This window comes from Coffea arabica, chromosome 1e (genome assembly GCF_036785885.1).
Source record: "Coffea arabica cultivar ET-39 chromosome 1e, Coffea Arabica ET-39 HiFi, whole genome shotgun sequence".
In the NCBI taxonomy this organism is placed as follows: Eukaryota; Viridiplantae; Streptophyta; class Magnoliopsida; order Gentianales; family Rubiaceae; genus Coffea; species Coffea arabica.
This window is the reverse complement of record NC_092311.1, coordinates 43,695,544-43,715,596: the sequence shown is the minus strand read 5'-3', so window position 1 is coordinate 43,715,596 and position 20,053 is coordinate 43,695,544. Positions and strand designations below refer to the sequence as shown.

General features: G+C 32.2%; 1 protein-coding gene across 1 annotated transcript; it reads left to right on the top strand.

Moving 5' to 3' along the window:
• Positions 1-2,417: 2,417 nt before the first annotated feature.
• LOC113705094 (E3 ubiquitin-protein ligase PUB24) lies at positions 2,418-3,928 on the top strand. The gene has a single exon (XM_027226978.2). The coding sequence runs from the start codon at positions 2,549-2,551 to the stop codon at positions 3,767-3,769; it is 1,221 nt and encodes a 406-aa protein (XP_027082779.1). The 5' UTR covers positions 2,418-2,548; the 3' UTR covers positions 3,770-3,928.
• The last annotated feature ends 16,125 nt before the right edge of the window (positions 3,929-20,053 follow it).

Genomic DNA, 20,053 nt, shown 5'->3' with positions numbered 1-20,053 from the left:
AAATTAAACGAAGAATTTGTGTATTTGGTTTGGTAAAATGAATTTATGAGAATGGAAATGTCAACCAAATTTTGCATTTGAACTAGGAAAGGTGAATGATGCATTGGCTAGATGCAATGTTACAGAGTAAAAGCAAATCAAATTTATCATGGTCTGAAATTTGGTACATTGGGATAGAATCTATAGGTTCATATGGGAGTCTCACTTTTTTTAATCATGTAACTGGATATCTTTCAGTCAAATACTAAAAGTTATATTAACAGAAAATACTCAAAGGTTGGTGTAGATTGGAGGGGTAAAATGTAGGACTTATTCAGAAATGGAAATTTTTTTATAGAGTATCAAGTAAATTAAATTTAGTATAGATAATATTAGAGGTGTAAACTACAATCCAATTATGTTGACCTGCCAAAATCTCCCCATTAAGAAGAGGATTTGGATACAAGATGAACTTTGAATGGGTCTAAATTGGTAATCTAATAAAAACTCATTTAATTGATGGGTAGTGGTTGATTCGCCTCACCAATTTATACCTATTTAAAAATAATTATACATTCAAACTCAATTTTTGGTGGGCAATAAGTTGGATAAATTTGAATTTTCTACCAATCTAATAACAATAAAATATCATTATTTCTTGTCAAATAACATGCAAAAAAAAAGTAGAATTTCAAATAAGTCATAAATGGATAATTAGGTATACTATACCCATTTATTAAATGTGTATGAATACGTTGACCCATTTATTAAATAAATATAAATGAGTTGTCTCAATTATGCCTATTATCCAATTATGATCTATCCAAACTCGTCGGAATAACTCATTATGACACCTCCAGATAATACATACTATGATAGTGCAAAATTAGCTTATTATCTATGAAAAGTATTCATATTACGTCATACACGTACTGACGTTAGTCACTAAGATGTAAAACCATCTATTAACGCATAAATAAAGATAAGTTCAGTACATATATTAAGCTAATTATGAGAGTTACTATAATCTCTTTTCTAAACAAAGCAAACAAAGAAAGAAAGAACAAGAAAAAAGTTAATGCCAAGAAACGTCTGTATTTTGGTATATTCACCAGATTTCAGTGAAATTCCGCTGAAAATTTGTCAAATTAATAGCCATTCCTCGTTTTATTGCCTATATAAATATATTCATCACCTCGACATGGTAACACATCCATATTCATAAACATGCCAAATTTACAATTAGATAAGATGAAAAGGATAAAATAAAGGGTAAACTATTTTAGGCGTCCTTAAACTATTTCAATCGTTAACCTTTGGCTTTTTATCTATTTTAAGTCTCAAATTAGCTTCTCAACAATCAAAAAAAAGAATCAAGTTTTGGTCCTTTTAATCAATTTTCATGCTTACATCCATCAAATTTTGCCCTTAGATTCGTTAGCTTTAACGGTGAAAATTAACGGAGGGATCAAACTTTGACTTTTTTTTATTGTTCAGGAGTCAATTTAATTAAAAGCTGAAATAGATGAAGAACCAACAATTAATTGAGAGTCGAAATAATTTAGAGGATACCTAGATAGTTTATCATAGAATCCAAAATGATAATAATAATAAACCTTGGAAGACACTTGGTGGTGCCATAAAGATTAAACCATAAAAATGTTTTGACATAAGATCCATTATTGCAAGCTTGGCGGCAGGTAGATGTATACATTCTCCGGTATTTGAACACCTCCAAAAGTTCCAACCTCCAACAAAAAGAATACTCACGTTGCTTAATCTTGACAGGCAATTTTTTTTTATTTTTTATTTTTTTTCGACACAGGGGTGTCCGGGTCAATTCTTACGAGGCCCGACTAATTTCCTGCGAGTCGGGCCCGGCGCCCCAACCCGGCCCGAACACGTTAAGTGCGCGGAGAAATCCAGTGGAGCGGAGACTCGAACTTGTGACCTCAAGATTCACTGGTGAGAGGAGCTGTCGCTGGACCATTCACGCGGGACAATCTTGACGGGCAATTGGCCCCCTCCAAAATGGTCAGGCAATTAATTGAGTCCGGCCTTGATTTATTCTTCTTGAATCCAGGAGAGGCCCCCCCACCAGGCTGTGTCTGAAGAAGTGGCCATACTTGGAAAGTCAATCCAATCTAATAAAAAAAAAAATAAAAAGTTTATCGTGTGTTGACCAGTCCAACTCATCATGGAAGAATCAGAAAGTCTGACCGGTAAAACGAGCCCAAACAACCAAAAAAAAAAATACACTACTTTCTGAAAATTCATTAATCAAAAACAGTGACCCCTCTAGAATTTTCAAACTGGTCTCGGTCCTTTTTGATTCAAACCCAGCTTTATTAAATTAGCCGCTTTCTTTTACCATTTTCATTGTTAGATATACCTCAAAATCTCCATTGTTTTTCTCCCAATCATCTCTCCATCTTCTTTCTCTCTTGTGCAGTTGTGCCAAAATCCCACAATACATCAGTAACTCAGCTTTTGTTCTATACTAAAAACTTAGCAATTAGTACTACTTTTTTTCTTTTGTTCTTTCAATCAACATCTTTTGATTTTATACATGGAAGACATAGATATTCCTCAGTATTTTCTCTGTCCCATTTCTCTTCAGATCATGAAAGATCCAGTGACAACAATAACTGGGATCACATACGATAGAGAAAGCATTGAACATTGGCTGCAGACAGCTGAAGATGCAGCCTGTCCTGTTACAAAGCAGCCTCTTCCAAGGGACTCTGACTTGACACCAAATCACATGCTCCGCCGGCTGATCCAGGCTTGGTGCACTACCAACGCTAAGTATGGAATTGATCAAATTCCTACCCCGAAATCGCCTCTGAAGAAATCTTATATTTTCAAGCTCATTCGGGACCTGAAAATCGCTCAGTTTAGTCAAAATGCTTTGAAGAAACTGGACGAACTTGCCAATGAGGATATTGAGTGGAATAGAAAATGCATGGTGGAAGCCGGCGTGACGAAAGTGATGGTTTTGTTGATCATTAGATGCTTCAAAGAAGGTAAGACTAAAGGCCTTGAGGAAGCTTTGAGCATACTGTATCGTATATGGAGTCCTACAGCGGAAAATAAGCAATTGGTTGCAGAAAATAATGATCTTTTCGAATCTCTAACATGGGTTTTAAGGATTGATATTGACAATCATGTCGTGGTAAAAACTCATGCTGTTAAGATCCTGAAGATGACCACAGAAGTTGCGAGTTCAAGCCTAATCGGGAAGCTAAAGCTCGATTTCTTCATGGTTATGACTAGTATTTTACGTGGTAAACTTTCTCCACAAGCAATTAAGGCTGCATTGCATGTCTTGATTCAATCATGTCCTTGGGGGACAAACAGGATGAAGATCATAGAAGCCGGGGCTGTTTTTGATGTGATCGAGCTCGAATTAAGCAACCCTGAGAAGAAAACTACTGAGCTTATATTCCGTCTTTTGGCTCAGTTGTGTTCATGTGCTGATGGAAGAGCTGAGCTTCTGAAGCACAGTGCTGGAATTGCAATGCTGTCCAAAAGAACCCTCAGGATTTCTGCTGCGACCGATGATCGATCGATGCATATATTTGCTCAGATCACGAAATTTTCAGCCACAAATGAAGTTCTGATTGAGATGCTGAGAGTTGGAGCTGTGTCAAAGCTCTGCATGATTCTTCAAGCGCATTGTGAAGCACATTTGAAGAGGATAGCACAAGGGATCCTCAGGTTGCATTCCAATGTTTGGAATAATTCTCCTTGTATACAAGTTTATCTCTTAACAAGAAATGCTAGGTAGCTAAAAAAAAAAGAGTAATTTATATGATATCATATGTATAAGCAATTGTGCAGATACAAGAATGGCTGGCTAAAAAAGTAGGTCAGATCCAAATAGTCAGTACGTACAGTAATTTTATTTGAAGATCTTGTGATCAAATTTCTTACCTTTCTGATAGAATCTTTTTCCATCTTCTTTAATTTGTGTAATATTTTGTATCAGTTAACCCCCTTTTTTTTTTAACTCTTCTCATTCTTTGACATCAATTCATGAGTTTTTTTTTTTTTCAATTTTGAAAGTTAGAGGTAAAGAGAGATTAAAAGTGTCTCCATGTAGCCTAATAATATAAAGAGGGGGAAAATATAGTGGAAAATAGAAATTTTGAGTCTAGTATTACATGAGGACTAGAAGTAAAATGGCCGAGCATCCTTTTTTTTTTTTTTTTGCGGTCAAATAAGGATAAGGTACTAGGTGGAATATGCTCAAGAGTATCTAATTACTCATGCATTTGGAGATATTCTACCGTATGGTCTATCTGTATCTAATTAAGTGACATGTAAATTAAAGTCCTCTTAAAGTGATTATAATTTTTTATCAGATGTAAATACACAATGAAGCTTGAATGCAATGATCAATATCAGTGCTAGCTTCTAATTACAACAGTTTAACACATTGCTTAAAGTAAAGAAAATATGGGTAAATTAATGCAACAATTTTTTGTAGTCAGAGTTCCATTAATCCACTATATTAGAATCAATACAATCTGATTATAATCCATCGACACTGTTAATAATTTATAGATGGTGAGATAAACAATAGCATGGATTTAGAATATGCTCACATTTAATTGTGGCATATATACTACAATTAATTAATATAGTTTTTACTAACTTGAACATTATGTCGACAGAGTTAAAACCCGAATTAGAGAATGTATGGAGAGGAAAAAAAAATCTAGCCATTGGAATTGAATGACCACATTTCTACAATAGGATGGTAGATTATTTAGGATAATTTTTTGAACAAAATACTGTAACACTTTTTTGATATGATGTAATAGGATGGTGGACTATTTAGGATTATTTAGGATAGTTTTTACTCACTTGAACATTAGGTCGACAGAGTTAAAGCCCGAATTAGAGAAAGTATGGATTGAAAAAAAATTCTACCCATCGGAATTGAATGACCACATTTGTACAATAGGATTGTAGACTAATTGGGATTTTGTTGAACCAAATACCATAGCACTTTTTTAACGTGATGTAAATGAAATAAAAAGTGGTTGAAAAATACATTTATGGTGCAAGTAAATAAATTTGTGCAAATAATCCACTATCCAATATATTACTAACACCTAAACTAATTCTATTATCAAAAAGAGAACTTTTCTTTCTTTGAAAACAAAACATGAATTAATGTTTTGTTCAATAACAATGTAAATACTAGTGGTTTTAGATGCATGATAATTTATCTCAATTCAAATTTGTATTTCAAATTTGCATGCATCTAAATTCATTAGCTTATATAGCCAGTGTATTAGTTGAATATGTTGCTCTTTCAACTAAACTTGGTGAGACTTCCACATAACTCGTAGTCAAAATTTGTGCTTCAAAACGTATTTGTAGTTGTCACTGTTACAACAATTCAAACCATTGAAGTTTCTCTAAATCCTAAGCCACCATAAGCTGACATAATCCACTTACATTTTCTAGAGATAAACACCCTTTTCTTTGTAAGTTTTCATGAAAAAGACTTTGCTGATCTGTTTTAAATCCACGCATTTGGCCAGTAAGACTACTATTCAGTTATAAAACTTACCGGACCTTGAAATTCAACTAATCCTATGATTAAAAATTTTAGATGAAACCCAACGGTGTGAAGAAAGCCATCGTAATATTCAACATTTTACCAAATGTCTCCCCAGGTTGCTCACCAATCAAATCAATCTATTTTAAAATGTTTAGTGCTAGTAATAATTGCTATTGGCTCTGAAAGATGTGTTGAAACAACCAGATTTGTTGCTCCCAAGCAATAATGCCGGTCATCACTTCCTTCAGATTTAAAATTCTGGCCACTTAAATCTCTTTATATACTATTTTTTTTTATTTCATTCTAAAAAAACTTCTTAAAATACAGCTTCATCACTTTTCTCCTTCCTAAATATTCAATTGTGTGTATCAATCTTCCCTTGTGGTACTTAAATCTTCTCAATCAAATGGACTCAGCAGATAAGTTTTGATTCCTCTTTCATTTGCTCATCATGTGACTTAAATAACCCCCCAATATTGCAAATTTGGTTTTGTTTCAGAAAATAATTCGATTGTAACGGACTTTTATACACAAAACTCTTGTATAATTTACCCCAAAATAATATGCCTGGATAAGAATTGTATACATAGAAGTCCGTTGCAAGAAAAATACTTTCAGAAACAATCTCAGGGATAAAACTTTTGCGGATTATTCAGTTTATTCGCTAGAGGTATATGCATATCATGTGAGCAAATGAAATAGCAATCAGAGCTTTATCTGGTAATTGTATTTGATTAAGAAACTTTAGATACTACAAGGCAAGATTGATGCAATTGATAATTCATGGGGGCAAAGTGATGAAATCATACATTTGGAGGGGGTTCTTTGGAATTTACGCTTTTCTTTTTTTAATGATTTGCTTGCTAAGTATTGATCAACTATGGTATTACTTGTCAATGAGGTCTTGATTTAATAGTTAAAATTTAGATCCCAAAATGTGAAAATTCTGCATTCTAATCTCTCTGTTCCCTCCCTGCTTCTTAAATTCGACCCCTTTCCTGCCAGAAAAAATAAATTAAAAAAATACGGTATTTCTTGGCAGTTGGCATTACTACTTGCCACATTGGAGATACCATCAAGCATCAACAAAGTCGGTTTGAACATGTTAACTTGTTAAATGCCATTGACAGATGAAAAAAAAATAAATAAACGGAAAGGCTATTCATATCTTTGAAACTCAGATAAATGGGATAATGAACATAAGTCATCAAACACACAAAAGTCATGAATTAATTACATCATTTGACTACACTGATTTAGGGTCGGCACATGCAATATAAGTACTAAATATGAGATTTGATGGGCATGGAGTTTAGATGATTATGATGTATTTAACTGGCGAATTTCGGAAAAAGAAAATCAAAACAAAATAAGTTACAAAAGATGCAAGTTTACGAGAAAATTTTTGCTCCAAAAAAAAAAGTTTAAGAGAAAATGCATGGTCTAAGTCAAAAGAAATAATGAACAAACAGACCGTGGAAGTCAACGCTATTTCATTCCAATTCAGAATCCAATTATATCAAGTCTACGGTATGAGGTTTAAACAACTTTTTCAAAGTACTAAATAACTTTGTTAAAGTGCAAGTTGCTACTAAGCCGTGCCAGGCACTCTGGCATGTTCAAGTAAGTTTTTTTTTTTTTTTTTACAGAAACGTTAGGAAATATATTGATTTTAAAACAAATTATACAAACTTGAGCAACGGCCCATAAGGAGCTCTACAATTGTGTCATTTGACATTGAGGACTTAGATATTCCTCATCTTGCGCTAATGTTCAAGTAAGTACATACAACAGTTATCAAATTTCTTAGCTCTTCCTAAAATCTTGTCTTTTGTGTTGCTTATTTAGTGTAATAATTTCTATCAGTTAATTTGGGTTTTACTGTCTTCTCATTAATCTTTGACATCATATCATGGGTTAATTCATTTAATTTAGAAATTAGAGTTGTAGAGAAATTCAAAGGGTTACTGCATACCTTAATATCATATGAGGGCGGAAAAACCATAGAAATCTTCGATTCTCACCGTAACTATTTCATACATGTAATGTCCTTTTAAAGCGATTATTGTTTATTATGAGGTTTAAGTACACATTGAAGCTAGCATATGAAGATTAGGAATGCTAGATTCTACGTACAATAGTTGAACAGAATGCTTAAGGAAATTGTAGGTACATACAAACATGTTTTTTAATCAGATTTCAATAAGTCCACAATGATGGAATCCAAAATATTCAATTATAATTCATCGACATTCTAACTACAATAGTAATATTTAATTGTTACAGTTTTCACTCTTTTTTTTCTTAATTTTTTCAACAGGGAAGAGATGAAACTTAAAAAGTAGGGCGGCATTAGGGAGATTTGAATTCAGAACTTATAATTTCTAGAATACTAAGTCCATAGATTTAAAACCCGAACTAGAGAACAACATAAGGAGAAAAAAATACCATTTGAAAGGGAAGGACCACATCTCTATACTAGATTTCATATTGGTAAATGAAAGGGTAAGTATGTTGCGATTGGTAAATGAAAGGGTAAGTATGTTGCGAATATTATAACCACCTAGAAAAAATTTCACAATCAAAATGGAATTTTTTTTTAAGAAGAAAGTATGAATTTATATGTCTACACTAATATCTTATTTTCTAGTGAATTTGGATGTATATTAATTAATGAATTTCAAAATTTGCATATACAACGTGCATTTTAAATCATTATATGGTGTGTACACTATCAGCAGAGAAAAGATTAATTCATAAAATAGATTGTCATTTTAATTAAACTTGGTATACATAATTTATACTTAAGACTTCCAACATAACTTCTCGCAACTTGTACATCAAATTGGATTTGCAGTTGTAACCACTTGGTGAGATTCTTTCCACCAAATAATTAAAAATTGGTTTGAAACCAGTCAAAACCATTGAAGACCCTCTAAATTCTAAGCCACCATATGCTTATATATATCCGCGTACATTTTATAAAGATAACCTTCCTTTTCTTGATCAGTTTTCAGGCATTATGCTTTACCAATCTGTTTTCAATGCACGGATTAACGGCTAATAAGACTACTGTTGAGTCAGAACTTGCCAAACTTTGAAATTCTACTAATCCTATGATCAAAAATTGCCAGACTTTGAAATTCTACAAATCCTATGATTAAAAATTGCGAATGAATCCAATGGTGAGAAACAAGCCATCATAACATTCAACATCCATCAAATTAGGGTTAAAAGATGAAACAAATTATTTGATACTTAAATCGAGTTCGACTTGATAAGAGTTCGTTCGAGTTTGGTTTGTCAATTAATCAAATCAAGATTGAACAGCGTTTTATATTCGATAATATTTAAATTCGAAAAAAATTCATTCAACTTCAGTTCAGTAAATAAACAAGTCAAGATTAATAAAAAAAAATTTCAAACTCATTAAAATGATCAAACAAGAATGAACACTTGAGTGTTCGGGTTAATTAGGTTCGTTTACACCCCTACATCAAATGTCTCTCCAGATTGGATCCAAAAGAAAAAAAAGTGATAATTGCTTACCCAATCCAGTCTATTTTCTTTTAACATACTAGTAAGAATTACTATTGGCTCGAAAATGATGTATTGAAAAGAACTAGTTGTGATGTTGGTAGGCAATAACTAATTGTGGTCCTGAGTTAGTTCAGATTTAATGATTCCGGTCAATGAAATCTTTTTGTTATATCCAAAAATCCCCCTCCAAGAATACAGTTTTCTCCCTGTGTCCCCATAAATGTTGAATTGCATCAATCTGTCCCTGCATCACTTAAATTTTCTCAACTAAATACAATTAACAGATAATTAGTTCTAAATCCTATTTTCTCTTTCATTTCTCCACGTGATATGCATATACTAGCAAAAAAAGACTAATGGCCCCTAAATCTTTCAGGCTTGGTTTTCTTTCAAAAAATAATGGACTTCTATACATAAAATTCTTGTACATATCACCCCCAAAAAAAGGCCTAAATAGGGTTGTATACAGAAAAGTCACCTATGCGCAGGGGTACCTTTGGACAAGAAATTAGGTTTGAAATATTTGGAGGTTCTTTCTGCCCCTGGCATGTGCATGTCATTTGAGCAAATAAATGAAAGAGTAATTAGGACTATTAACTGCTAATTGTACTTAATCTACAAAATTTGAATACGTAGTACTAAGGGAAATTGATGCAATTGAACATTAATTCTTGGGGGAAAGCGATGAAACCATAGTTTTGAAGGTACTTTCTTAAAAATTAACCTCTTTTTTATTTTTATTTTTTAAAATTTGCTTGCTAAGGATAGGGCAACTACGGCATCAATTGGTAATTGGCATTACTACTTCCTACCCTGGTCGAGAAACTATCAAATTGTCAAATGAAGAAAAGAAAATGATAGAGACTTACAACTGCATAAAGGAAAAGGTTTGTATTTTTTCATAAGATCATATCCTTAGAAACTTAAATAAATAGCATAACAAGTACATTATTCGTCAAACATAAAAATTTCATTAATTAATTACATTATTTCAACAAGCTACATGATTACACTGAAATACGGTCAGGGCACGCAATTTAAGTACTAAATACGGAATTTGAGAGGGATGGACTTCGGATAAACATGACATATTTAACTGCCGATTTCAGGAGAAAAGACAATCAAAACAAATAAACATAGAAAAAATACGAGAAAAAGCACGGTCTGAGTCTTACAAAAGAACAGGCAAATCTATGGGAGGTTCAACTGAGCCTAATATATATATATATAGAGAGAGAGAGAGACTCACCATATCCATTTCATACATGTTAAATCAAAGTGCTTTAGAAGTGATTATCATCTATTATCAGATATAAATAAACAATGAAGCTGGAATATAAGAACTTGAACGTGATCCACAATTCGCAACTTTTTACAATCAAAAGGAAAAGAAAAAAGTTTTTTGTGACAAAAAATTTTTTTTGTTATTTCAAATAAGCTTGATCTACATAAGACTTCCACAATTTGTAGTTTTAAAATCCTTTCATCATTTCTTACACCCTTTTCACCCCCAACTATTATGCACGACTCACAAGATTTAAACACGAAACTAATAATTTGAAAGACTCTAAGATCCCACCTCAGTTAAAATTTGCATGTCAAACCTAATTTTGTAGTTGTAAACGTTACCTTGTGAGGTTCTATCAACCAAAAAATTAACAGTTGGATTCGAAACCGTTCAAACCATTGAATTTTCTCCAAATTCTAAGCCACAAAGTTCTTATACGCTCCACTTGCATTTTTTGAAGTCAAATATCATTTCCGGTATTTGTGGAGAATTAGACTTTTGCCCGTCTGTTTTCAGTGCACGCATCTGGCTGACATATGGGACTACTATCGTGTTATATAACTTTTCCGAACTTTGAAATTCAACTAATCCTATGATTAGAAAAATTTTGGATGAAATCCTACGTTAACAAAAAAGCCATCCTAATACTCAACATTCACCAAATGTCTCTCCATACGCTTAAAATAATAATTAAAGAAAGTAAAAATTGCTTACCGATCCACTCGATCTCTTTTAACAGATTTATTATTAGTTATCATAGAGGAAAAAGGTTGCTATCATAAGGATCATATATTTGAAACTTAGATAAATGGGATAACAAAAATATTTGGGCAAACATATGTCATCAATTAATTATGCTATTTGAATAAGCTGCATGATTTCACTTATTTGGGGTCCGCAGTCACGTAAAGCTAAGTACTAAATATGAATTCGATGGACCATGGACTTTAGATGAATATGACATACTTGACAGCAGAAAAAATTGAACAAAATAAGCTGAAAAAGATGTAAGTTTAGGAGAAAAAAATTGCATGGTCTAATTTGAAAGCTGCTATACTTAGCCGTGCCTGGTACTTCAAATCTGTAAATACAAGGAAAATAAACCAAGTCGTGGGTCTGCTCCCAAATGAATTCATGCAGTTTCTAGTACTAGAATGGAGGTCCTTTTTTTTTTTTTTGCCTTCAAGAACATGTCATTTTATTTGCATTTCAGGTATATATTTCATACTGGTGATGTCTCAAAAAGAACTGGTTTTGCATGGAGCTTTCTCCTTTGATGAATATTTTTCATATTGACGAGATTAGTTTTGATTCTGTTTTAGTAGTCAGTGACTAGCGAATCATAGGCTAATGTTCTTCTTATATGTACGTAAGGTTCTTTATTAAAAAGGGTGAATGGTAATAGTGATAGGTTCTGAATTTCTCAAACCCTACCAAGAATGGTTTATTATGTGCTGATGCCCTCTAGACTGTTTTTTCTTTTTCTACTTGAGAGAAACTTAACTGCCACGTTACTTTTAGAAAGTAATACCCTTATGGCATTAGTGAATTTTTCTTAAATTTTATTTTGAGTAGGGAAGCGGACAGTGAAAAGAGAGATTTGAATCCAAAATTTTTAATTCCTAAAATCTCAATTTTAATTACTAAAGTGTAACCCTTGTGCCATAACTGAGATTGTTGCTCTTTACCAAAAAGAAGAAGACGAAGAATTTGTAGGTTCCGTCTCAATCACCCCAAAATTTGATTCAGTTCAATTTCAATAAACTCTGCAAAAACTTTTGACTATGAAATTCAAGTGTAGCCGCATATACATCATCCTACAGTGAAGTAGAAACTACGACAAAGATCCAGTAAACGTCAAAGCATCAAACCTTAAGTTTTTGTTTTGTTTTTTTTTTTTTTTGGTTAGTTGTTTCTCAATTTTGAAAAATCATCAAGGCTTAAGAGTTTGGCAAACTAGGAGTCTATCTTAAATTTGATCTCTGTATTTTCGACTAGTTCAACTGGTCCTTAATTGGTTTCCAATAAATTAGATGATGAATAGAGCCACTGATCACAAGAAATGCCCATAACCAAGTCCATGCTAGTATTTAATTATGATATTTGACTGAATCCTCAGATTTCAACCAACTCTATGGTTTCTTCTACTCAAATTATTCAAGGGATATTTAAAAGAAATGAAAGTGATCAGATGAATACAACATATCCTAAAATGAAAGAATTGTTCACAGAATTTTAAAATGGTTGAGATTTGCTCTCTCATGCTTTGGAGATGTTAACGCCATTATTGTTCAATTCTGTGGATAACTGTTTTTGGGTTTTTTGTTTTGAGAAATAAACTTTACTCTAGCAACTTAATTAAAAATGGCTGGTAAACATGTTAAAAATTTCCTAGAAAATAGGGTTTTTGAAAAATAATCTAAACAAATAAATTTTAAAAAACATGCAGTAGAGAAGGTGTTTTGCACAATTTATATTGTTTCACAGGTTGCAATTTATATTGTTTGGTCTCATTTTTGTTAACTTTGCCAATTTTCAATTTTGTCTATCACTGGCACTTTTTTTTTTCTTCATCATGGACTTCTTTCTCTTGTCTCGCCTGTTACTTCTGTGTCCCATCCCATGTTGAAGTAAGAAGCAAAAAAGTAAAAGAATAAATAAATAAATAAATAAATCAAAGAGAGACATCCATGCCAGCGAGTAATTATCTGATTGCAAACAAGTTTATAAAACAAAAAAAAAAAAAAAGAAAATTTACTAACAATTAGAGCTCAAGTTAACTAAACAAATCATCCGCGTCCTCTTTTGCGAGGCTTATTAACAAAAATATTCGGGCCAAGATTGTAACTAGGAATTACCTAATCAGAATCCACCCATTTCGAGAGCCCTATGACATTCTCACATACAAGAAGTATTTTGGGCTGTAATTCGATCTTGGCCTATGTACCAAGTTGTTTAGCTCTGTTGGGCTAACTTCAGGGACATCAAATAAAATGAACAATTCAGATTCAAAGTAATTTGGATATTTTTTTCTCTCTCTTTTTTTTTTCTTTTGCATTGTTAAGTTTTTAACAATTTTGTGATGTGATGTATGAAATAAAAATTTAGCTAAAAGGTTAAAAAAACGTAGTAAAAACATGACATTAAATACATCACTCTCATTAGACGAATTTAGGGTAGGAACGGTTGCTACGACCTTGATTGATCAAGAAAAAATTATGCGGCTCAAATTACAAGTTGTACATCGATTTTAACAATGTGTGTGGAATCCACAAAACATGAACTAAATGTACATTGTGTTCAAAATGATTTACATTTTGAACAAATACACGTACATTTTGTTCAAATACATGAAACTGTTCCGATCGGTTTCACTGCTAACAGTTCCAACCTGGATCCTTTATTAAAGATGTGTACAGTAAACATAGTGGCCGCGGCGTCCTGAGTTACTTCTTCTGCCCTCTACTACTCCAGTAAAGCCTTTCCTCGAGTTCGTAGAGTAAAAAATTGGAAAAAAGGAAAATTGACTTGATACAGCGTCATATATCTGGTACAATAGTGATATCGAACTAATTTTGGTCCTGCAAAATCAATACTAGTTATTGTTCCTTTTAATATCAGTTTTAGCCAATTGAAGTGGTCATCTCAAATTTATTTGAAAATCGAGTCTATCCTTGCATTTAATTTTTGGCTTCTACCCTTCTATTTCTGGGATACTTTTTGTGGTGATGGATGAGCAAGATGTGGCCCTTGGTTGATGACTTCAGAAGTCTCCTTAGGGACAATATGGGTTTGGTTTCATCAAGCTGAATGATGCATTAGACAAGATAGTTGATGACTTGGATCAAACCTCCTTTATTGTTGCATTATTTCCACGATCATTGGAGCTTTTACGCAGTAACTTTCGCATGGAATTTTGTTGTCAGAATTTAATGAACCTAGAGGGGATTTTTTATTAACATCTATAATTTGTTTTAGCATTTAGCTGTATACTTTCTCGAAAAGGCAAAAGAAAAATGGAGAAAGTCAATAATTATGCTTTATATATTTATGTATGTAGCCATGCCCATATTTCTATTTCAGCTTAGCCTCCATGATTTAGGCCATGTTTGATAACCCAGTTCAATATTTAAATTTAATGTATTTAGATCTTAATATATTCAGACCGTTTGATAACCAAAAATTGAATATTTGAATTAATTAAGTGACATTGAATTTCTTAGGCAAAACTTGTTTCCAAAATTAAGTGATAAACTATTCATTTATCACTGGATGTGATATGCACTCAAATGTATTAGATTTAATACTTAACAATTCAATAAGTTAATGAATTCAAACTTCAGTTTTATTAAAACCCACCCTTAGATTTACGAGACCTTTATACACGTTATAAATTTATTACTTTTATTTAATCTTACTATTAAAAAAGTAAGATGGATGAGTTCAGTTATTTTGCTAAATTATTTTTAAAAAAATGATTGTTCCCTTGTCTCTGTCCTTCTCCCAGAAATCCACAATGTCAACTAAGTTGCGATCACTTGAAAATAAGGGTGCACTTTAGCTCGCTTCAAGCTCAATTTATTTCAACTTATTCCAACTTGAGTTCGAGTTCAATCGAATTTAACAAGCATAAATCATGTAAGTTTATATTTTATATAAGTTTAAACAAGTATAATAAAATAGACATTTCACGTGTGTGTGCGCACATATATACGTATATATGTACTCGTGAATTTTAATTTCTTGTATATAACTTAAACTCAAACCCGTCGAGTTATTCAACCTATTCAAACCAAGTTCAAACTTGATCAAAGTGAGCTTAAGTTCAAACTTTAGCCAACAAACTTACAAATAACTTGTGTTGAGTTGGACTTATTTGCACCCTAAGTCAACGAGTCAAACGTGGTTGCTGGTGAAACGATGGCTGAGTCTTTTTTTTTTTTCTTTCTTTTGAAAGGACGATGGCTGAGTTATGGTAATACGTTTTCAAATGTCTAGGAGTCAGATTACACTAAAGTACACGTGCTTTACTCTGATTGGATCCCTCAACCACTTTAATTGTCAATAGGAGGCCCCAAAAAAATGGCATATCATTTTCAATCTTTGTTTGATATTGAATTGTGAGAGAGGCTAAAAAACCCAAATTATTTTAAAATGACAGGGAAATTTCAATAAGTCTACGTGGATGTCAATTTCTTTTGAAAGTTCTTTGGTCAAAAAGTGCATGTTACGTCCATTCAGAATTATTTTAATGATTTTTTTCCCAAAAGATGATGCTAATAGATGCATTTTGCATGTGAATTTTCAGATGCTATTTTAACACACAAAATGGTTCATCATCATTACAATGATAAGATGGCACTCAAGTGTTAATTTTGAAAGGTAATTGGAAAAACATATTATTAGAAAGGAAAATAATAAGTGTAATAGTACATATTCACACGGTAAATTGAGCATAAATTAAACATTCTAAAATAAATAGTACTAGATAAACTTGTACATTAGTCTCTTATAAATTGCTAGAAACTCGACTGTTCACTATTCTATTTTAGTAGTTTCCTTGCAGATTTTAGTTTTCATAGGGGGTAAGATCCCTGTAAAAAAAAAAAAAAAAAAAAAAGGATCCCTGTACTTAAACCGATTCAGGCCTCCTTTCACTAGCGGAAGTCGGTTCCTCGTGAACTTAAGAATATTCTTGTGATAGAATGTACTCTTCTAGATTAAATAATTAAATTTCTGTTTCTGACCCCCCCTTTGCCCGACTCTTTGTTCAGTGCACCTATGGAATAGGAATAGAAGAAGAGGAAATATCGAACATTTCACATAGCACTTTTGATTTTGAAAGAAGTTCCTACAACTCCTCTTTTGCTAGACTCTTTGGTCAGTGCACCTATGGGATAGGGATGGAAGAAGAGGAAAAATTGAAATTTCACATAGTAATTTTGATTTCGAAAGAAGTTTTTACGGGATCCCTATTTACTGGAGTTGGCGGGAAGTCTACTAGATAAACATTATCAAATAGCGCCCTTTATGCACAAGTTTGATGTTTATGCACAAGTTTGATATCTAGCAGCACGACACTTGTATCACCGTTTCGCAACCCCGTTTTCACGGTTTTCTTGCAGATTTTAGTTTTTCTCACCTTTGATTAAGCTTGCTTGTATAGACGTTTCTTTTTGTTTTTTTCCCTTGAAAAATCATGTTCAGACAATACAGCACAAAGACGTAAATTGTTTCTTTTTGGTTGTTATGCTGAAGGACTTTTCTTCCCTCATTGATTTTGCTTTTTCTTCTTGATATAAGACAAATTGACTTTTTAGACGTGGACAACGCAAATCAGGTGCTTCGATTTGAGAAAAGTAAATCTAAAGAACTTCAAACGTAGAAATCCACGCTGAAGTGTTGACTAACACCGATTAAGTTTATCCTTAACATGGAAGCAAAGATGCCAACCAAAAAGTTTGTGGCTTTGATATTTTTATTAGAATTAACCGTTTATACACTGACAATATATATACCATCACTATTAGATGTATGACAATTCATCTGAATTTTAGTTTATAATTTAAATTTTATTCATGTGTTATGCATCCAATCGTGATGATGGATACACTGTTAATGTATATAAAATTTACCATTTTTATTATTATTTAATTTGCTTTAGTTACTGATTTAATGCAATTGAAAATCAAAAATTAGTACTAGCACTTAGGTGGTAATTAATGTCTTTGCCAAGGCTTGTCTTTGTGAAATATTCGACACCTCGAAATGGTTCATCTCAATGATTATCATCCGCTAGTGAATTGCTTGCCAAATTAGGAATCAAGTTAAACGCACACACCATTCACTTCACGTCAAGCCGAGTAGAGATACAAGGCTTGTTAGAAGACAAGTCCATGTAACTCTAAAAACTGTTACTCGAACATAAAACTTATATTAATTAAATCATTAACTTTTCTATAAACCAGGGTTTTCTTGTTTTTGGGAAGAAAACAAAACAACTTATATGAGGGTAATAATGTAAACCAAGAAACAAAGTAATAACTGCTAATTTAAATCCTTGCACAAGGTAATGTATTGAAATCCTAATACGAATAGCTGGTAATAACTGCTAATTTAATTCTGAAGATGACCCCACAGCGTTTAAATGAATGAAAGGACATCTTAGTAATAATAGTAACACTAAAGCTAGCATGACCTGTGCCTACTGATCCAACGATACTCCAAATACTGTCGTATTTCCAAAATAATCAGCAGTGCACCCTATTCTTATATACAGTAAAAAAGAGTATATAGATGACTATTGAAAATTTAGGCAAAAAAAAGCCAAATACAAGTGGTAATTTAGGCAGGAAAAAGCCAAATACAAGTGGTTAATCTAAGTGTACAACATTGTGATTTGTACTTCAATGGAGTTTGACTATTGTACCCTCTCATATGTAATTGGTTTATACTACACGTGAGTGATTATTAGGCTTTGAGTAGTCTTTATGACGTAAAATTACTTGCTTACCCTCTAAACTAAGCATTAACTAATGGGGTGTGTTGGATAAAATTGAAATCTGAAAACTAAAATCGAAATCCATTAAGTTATTTAATTGATAAGTATTAAATCTAATATATTTGAGTATATATCTTTTAATAACAAAATATATTTAATTAATGGATTGCTGGAAATCGTCCAGCACGATTGATATACATCACTGCCCTGATGGCAAATAAAAACTTGCACTAAAATTTTAGATCTGTAATTTAACAAATACAAAAGACCTAATAAATTAAGAACAAATCTAAAAAGTATCATCAATTTTAAAATCATTTCCTCATAGAATAAATCGCTACAGCCCACTCTATGTATGTTGCAATTATCAGATTTGTTAATCAACAGTTGTAAGCTCCGACAAAGATGATGAGATCTGTTGACATAGACCCAAACTTGAAATAAATTCAGATTTGATGACAACCAGATTTGAAGTAAATTCAAATTTAAACAACAAAACAAGGAAAAATAACACAAAATCTCACTAGGAACTCCTAGGAAAACCGAAATTTTCACTAGGAACCCTAGGAGAAACAGAGATCTCCTACTAAGAAAATTTAGGGGAGACTTTATTAGAAAAATAACAAGAACGAAACCTATCAGAGGGAGATCAGGGAGACCATAGTGGTCTCCCTTCCAAAGAGGAAAGGATTAAAAAAAAGGAGCAGTAGAGAGAAGTTGGAGAAGAGGAATATTTGAGTGTATATCACATTTAGTGATAAGTGAATAGTTTATCACTTAATTTTGAGAGTAAACTTTGGCTAGGAAATTCAGTACCACTTAATTAATTCAGATATTCAATTTTTTGTTATTAAACGCGTCTGAATATATTAAGATATGAATTCATTAAGTTTAAATACTGAATTAGATTATCAAACAGGGCCTAACTTGAGCATTAATAGACAAAGGGAATGTACTAAATTACAAAACACTGGAAACCTAAAATGTGCAATTAAACTTCTCCAAACAATGGGACTCATTGAAGTTAGTTGAATATGAGAGACTGCCCGTGGATTTTGCAGAAAGCTTTTAGTTTCTATACTTTCTTGTACCGTACAATTGGGGTAATTTGAACTTACTTATTCCGATATATAATTAATTGATAACAACCAACAACCGTCTACTTATGATAAGTTTACTAACTCTAGCGTTTACTTGAAATCTATGTCCCCATAAATGTTTAATTAATCAATTAATCAACTATCATAATTAATTATGTTATATAAGGATAATATATTTGTTTTTTTGAAAATTATGATAGTTGACAGAAATAATTTTTCCTTAGATTTCAACCAACTGTACCCGTTTCTTCTATTCAAATTATTCAAGGGATATTTAAAAGAAATGAAAGTGATCAGGCGAGCATAACAAATCCTAAATAAAACTGCAACAATGCTTAAAAGAAGTGGAATGAATTGTTGATGGACTTTTAAAAGAGTTTGAGTTTACTGTTCACGTTTTTGAGATATTAACGCCCATTATTGTCATATTCCGTTTGGATAGTTGGTTTTGGGATTTTTATTTTTATTTTTTAGAAATAAATTTTACTGTAGCAACTTACTAAAACAAGTGTATGTGAGATAACAATGTGGTTGGACAACATGTTAAAATTTTCTTAGAGAATAGAGTTTTTGAAAAATAATTCAAACAACTTAAAAAAAAAAGGCAGCAGAGAAGGTGTTTTACACAATTTCCATATTTCACGGTCTGCAATTTAAATTGTTTCATCGCATTTTTATTAACTTTGCAAAGATAAACGTTTGGCCAATTTTCAATTTGTCTATCACTCACATCTTTTTTTTTTTCCTTTCATCATGGAATTCTTTCTCTTGTCTCGTCTGTTACTCGTGTATCACATGTTGGAGCAAGAAGGAAAAAAATGTAAAAATAAAAGGGAAAAAATGCAGAAAATGTATGAATGCTTTCCATGCCCGAGGGTAATTATCTAATTTCAAACAACTTTATAAAATAGAAAAAAAAATTTACTAACAATTAGAACTCAAATGGAACTATTTAACCATTGGGGGAGAAGAATGGATTAGATGGTAAGTTTCGCGTTCGAACCCCCTAACTTATACCACAAAAAAAAAAAAAAAAAAAAATTCAGCTGCGGGGTGCTAAGATATTC

What these genes read in the sequence shown, in the direction of transcription:
- LOC113705094 (XM_027226978.2), top strand. Translation starts at nt 2,549, where the DNA reads ATGGAAGACATAGATATTCCTCAGTATTTTCTCTGTCCCATTTCTCTT.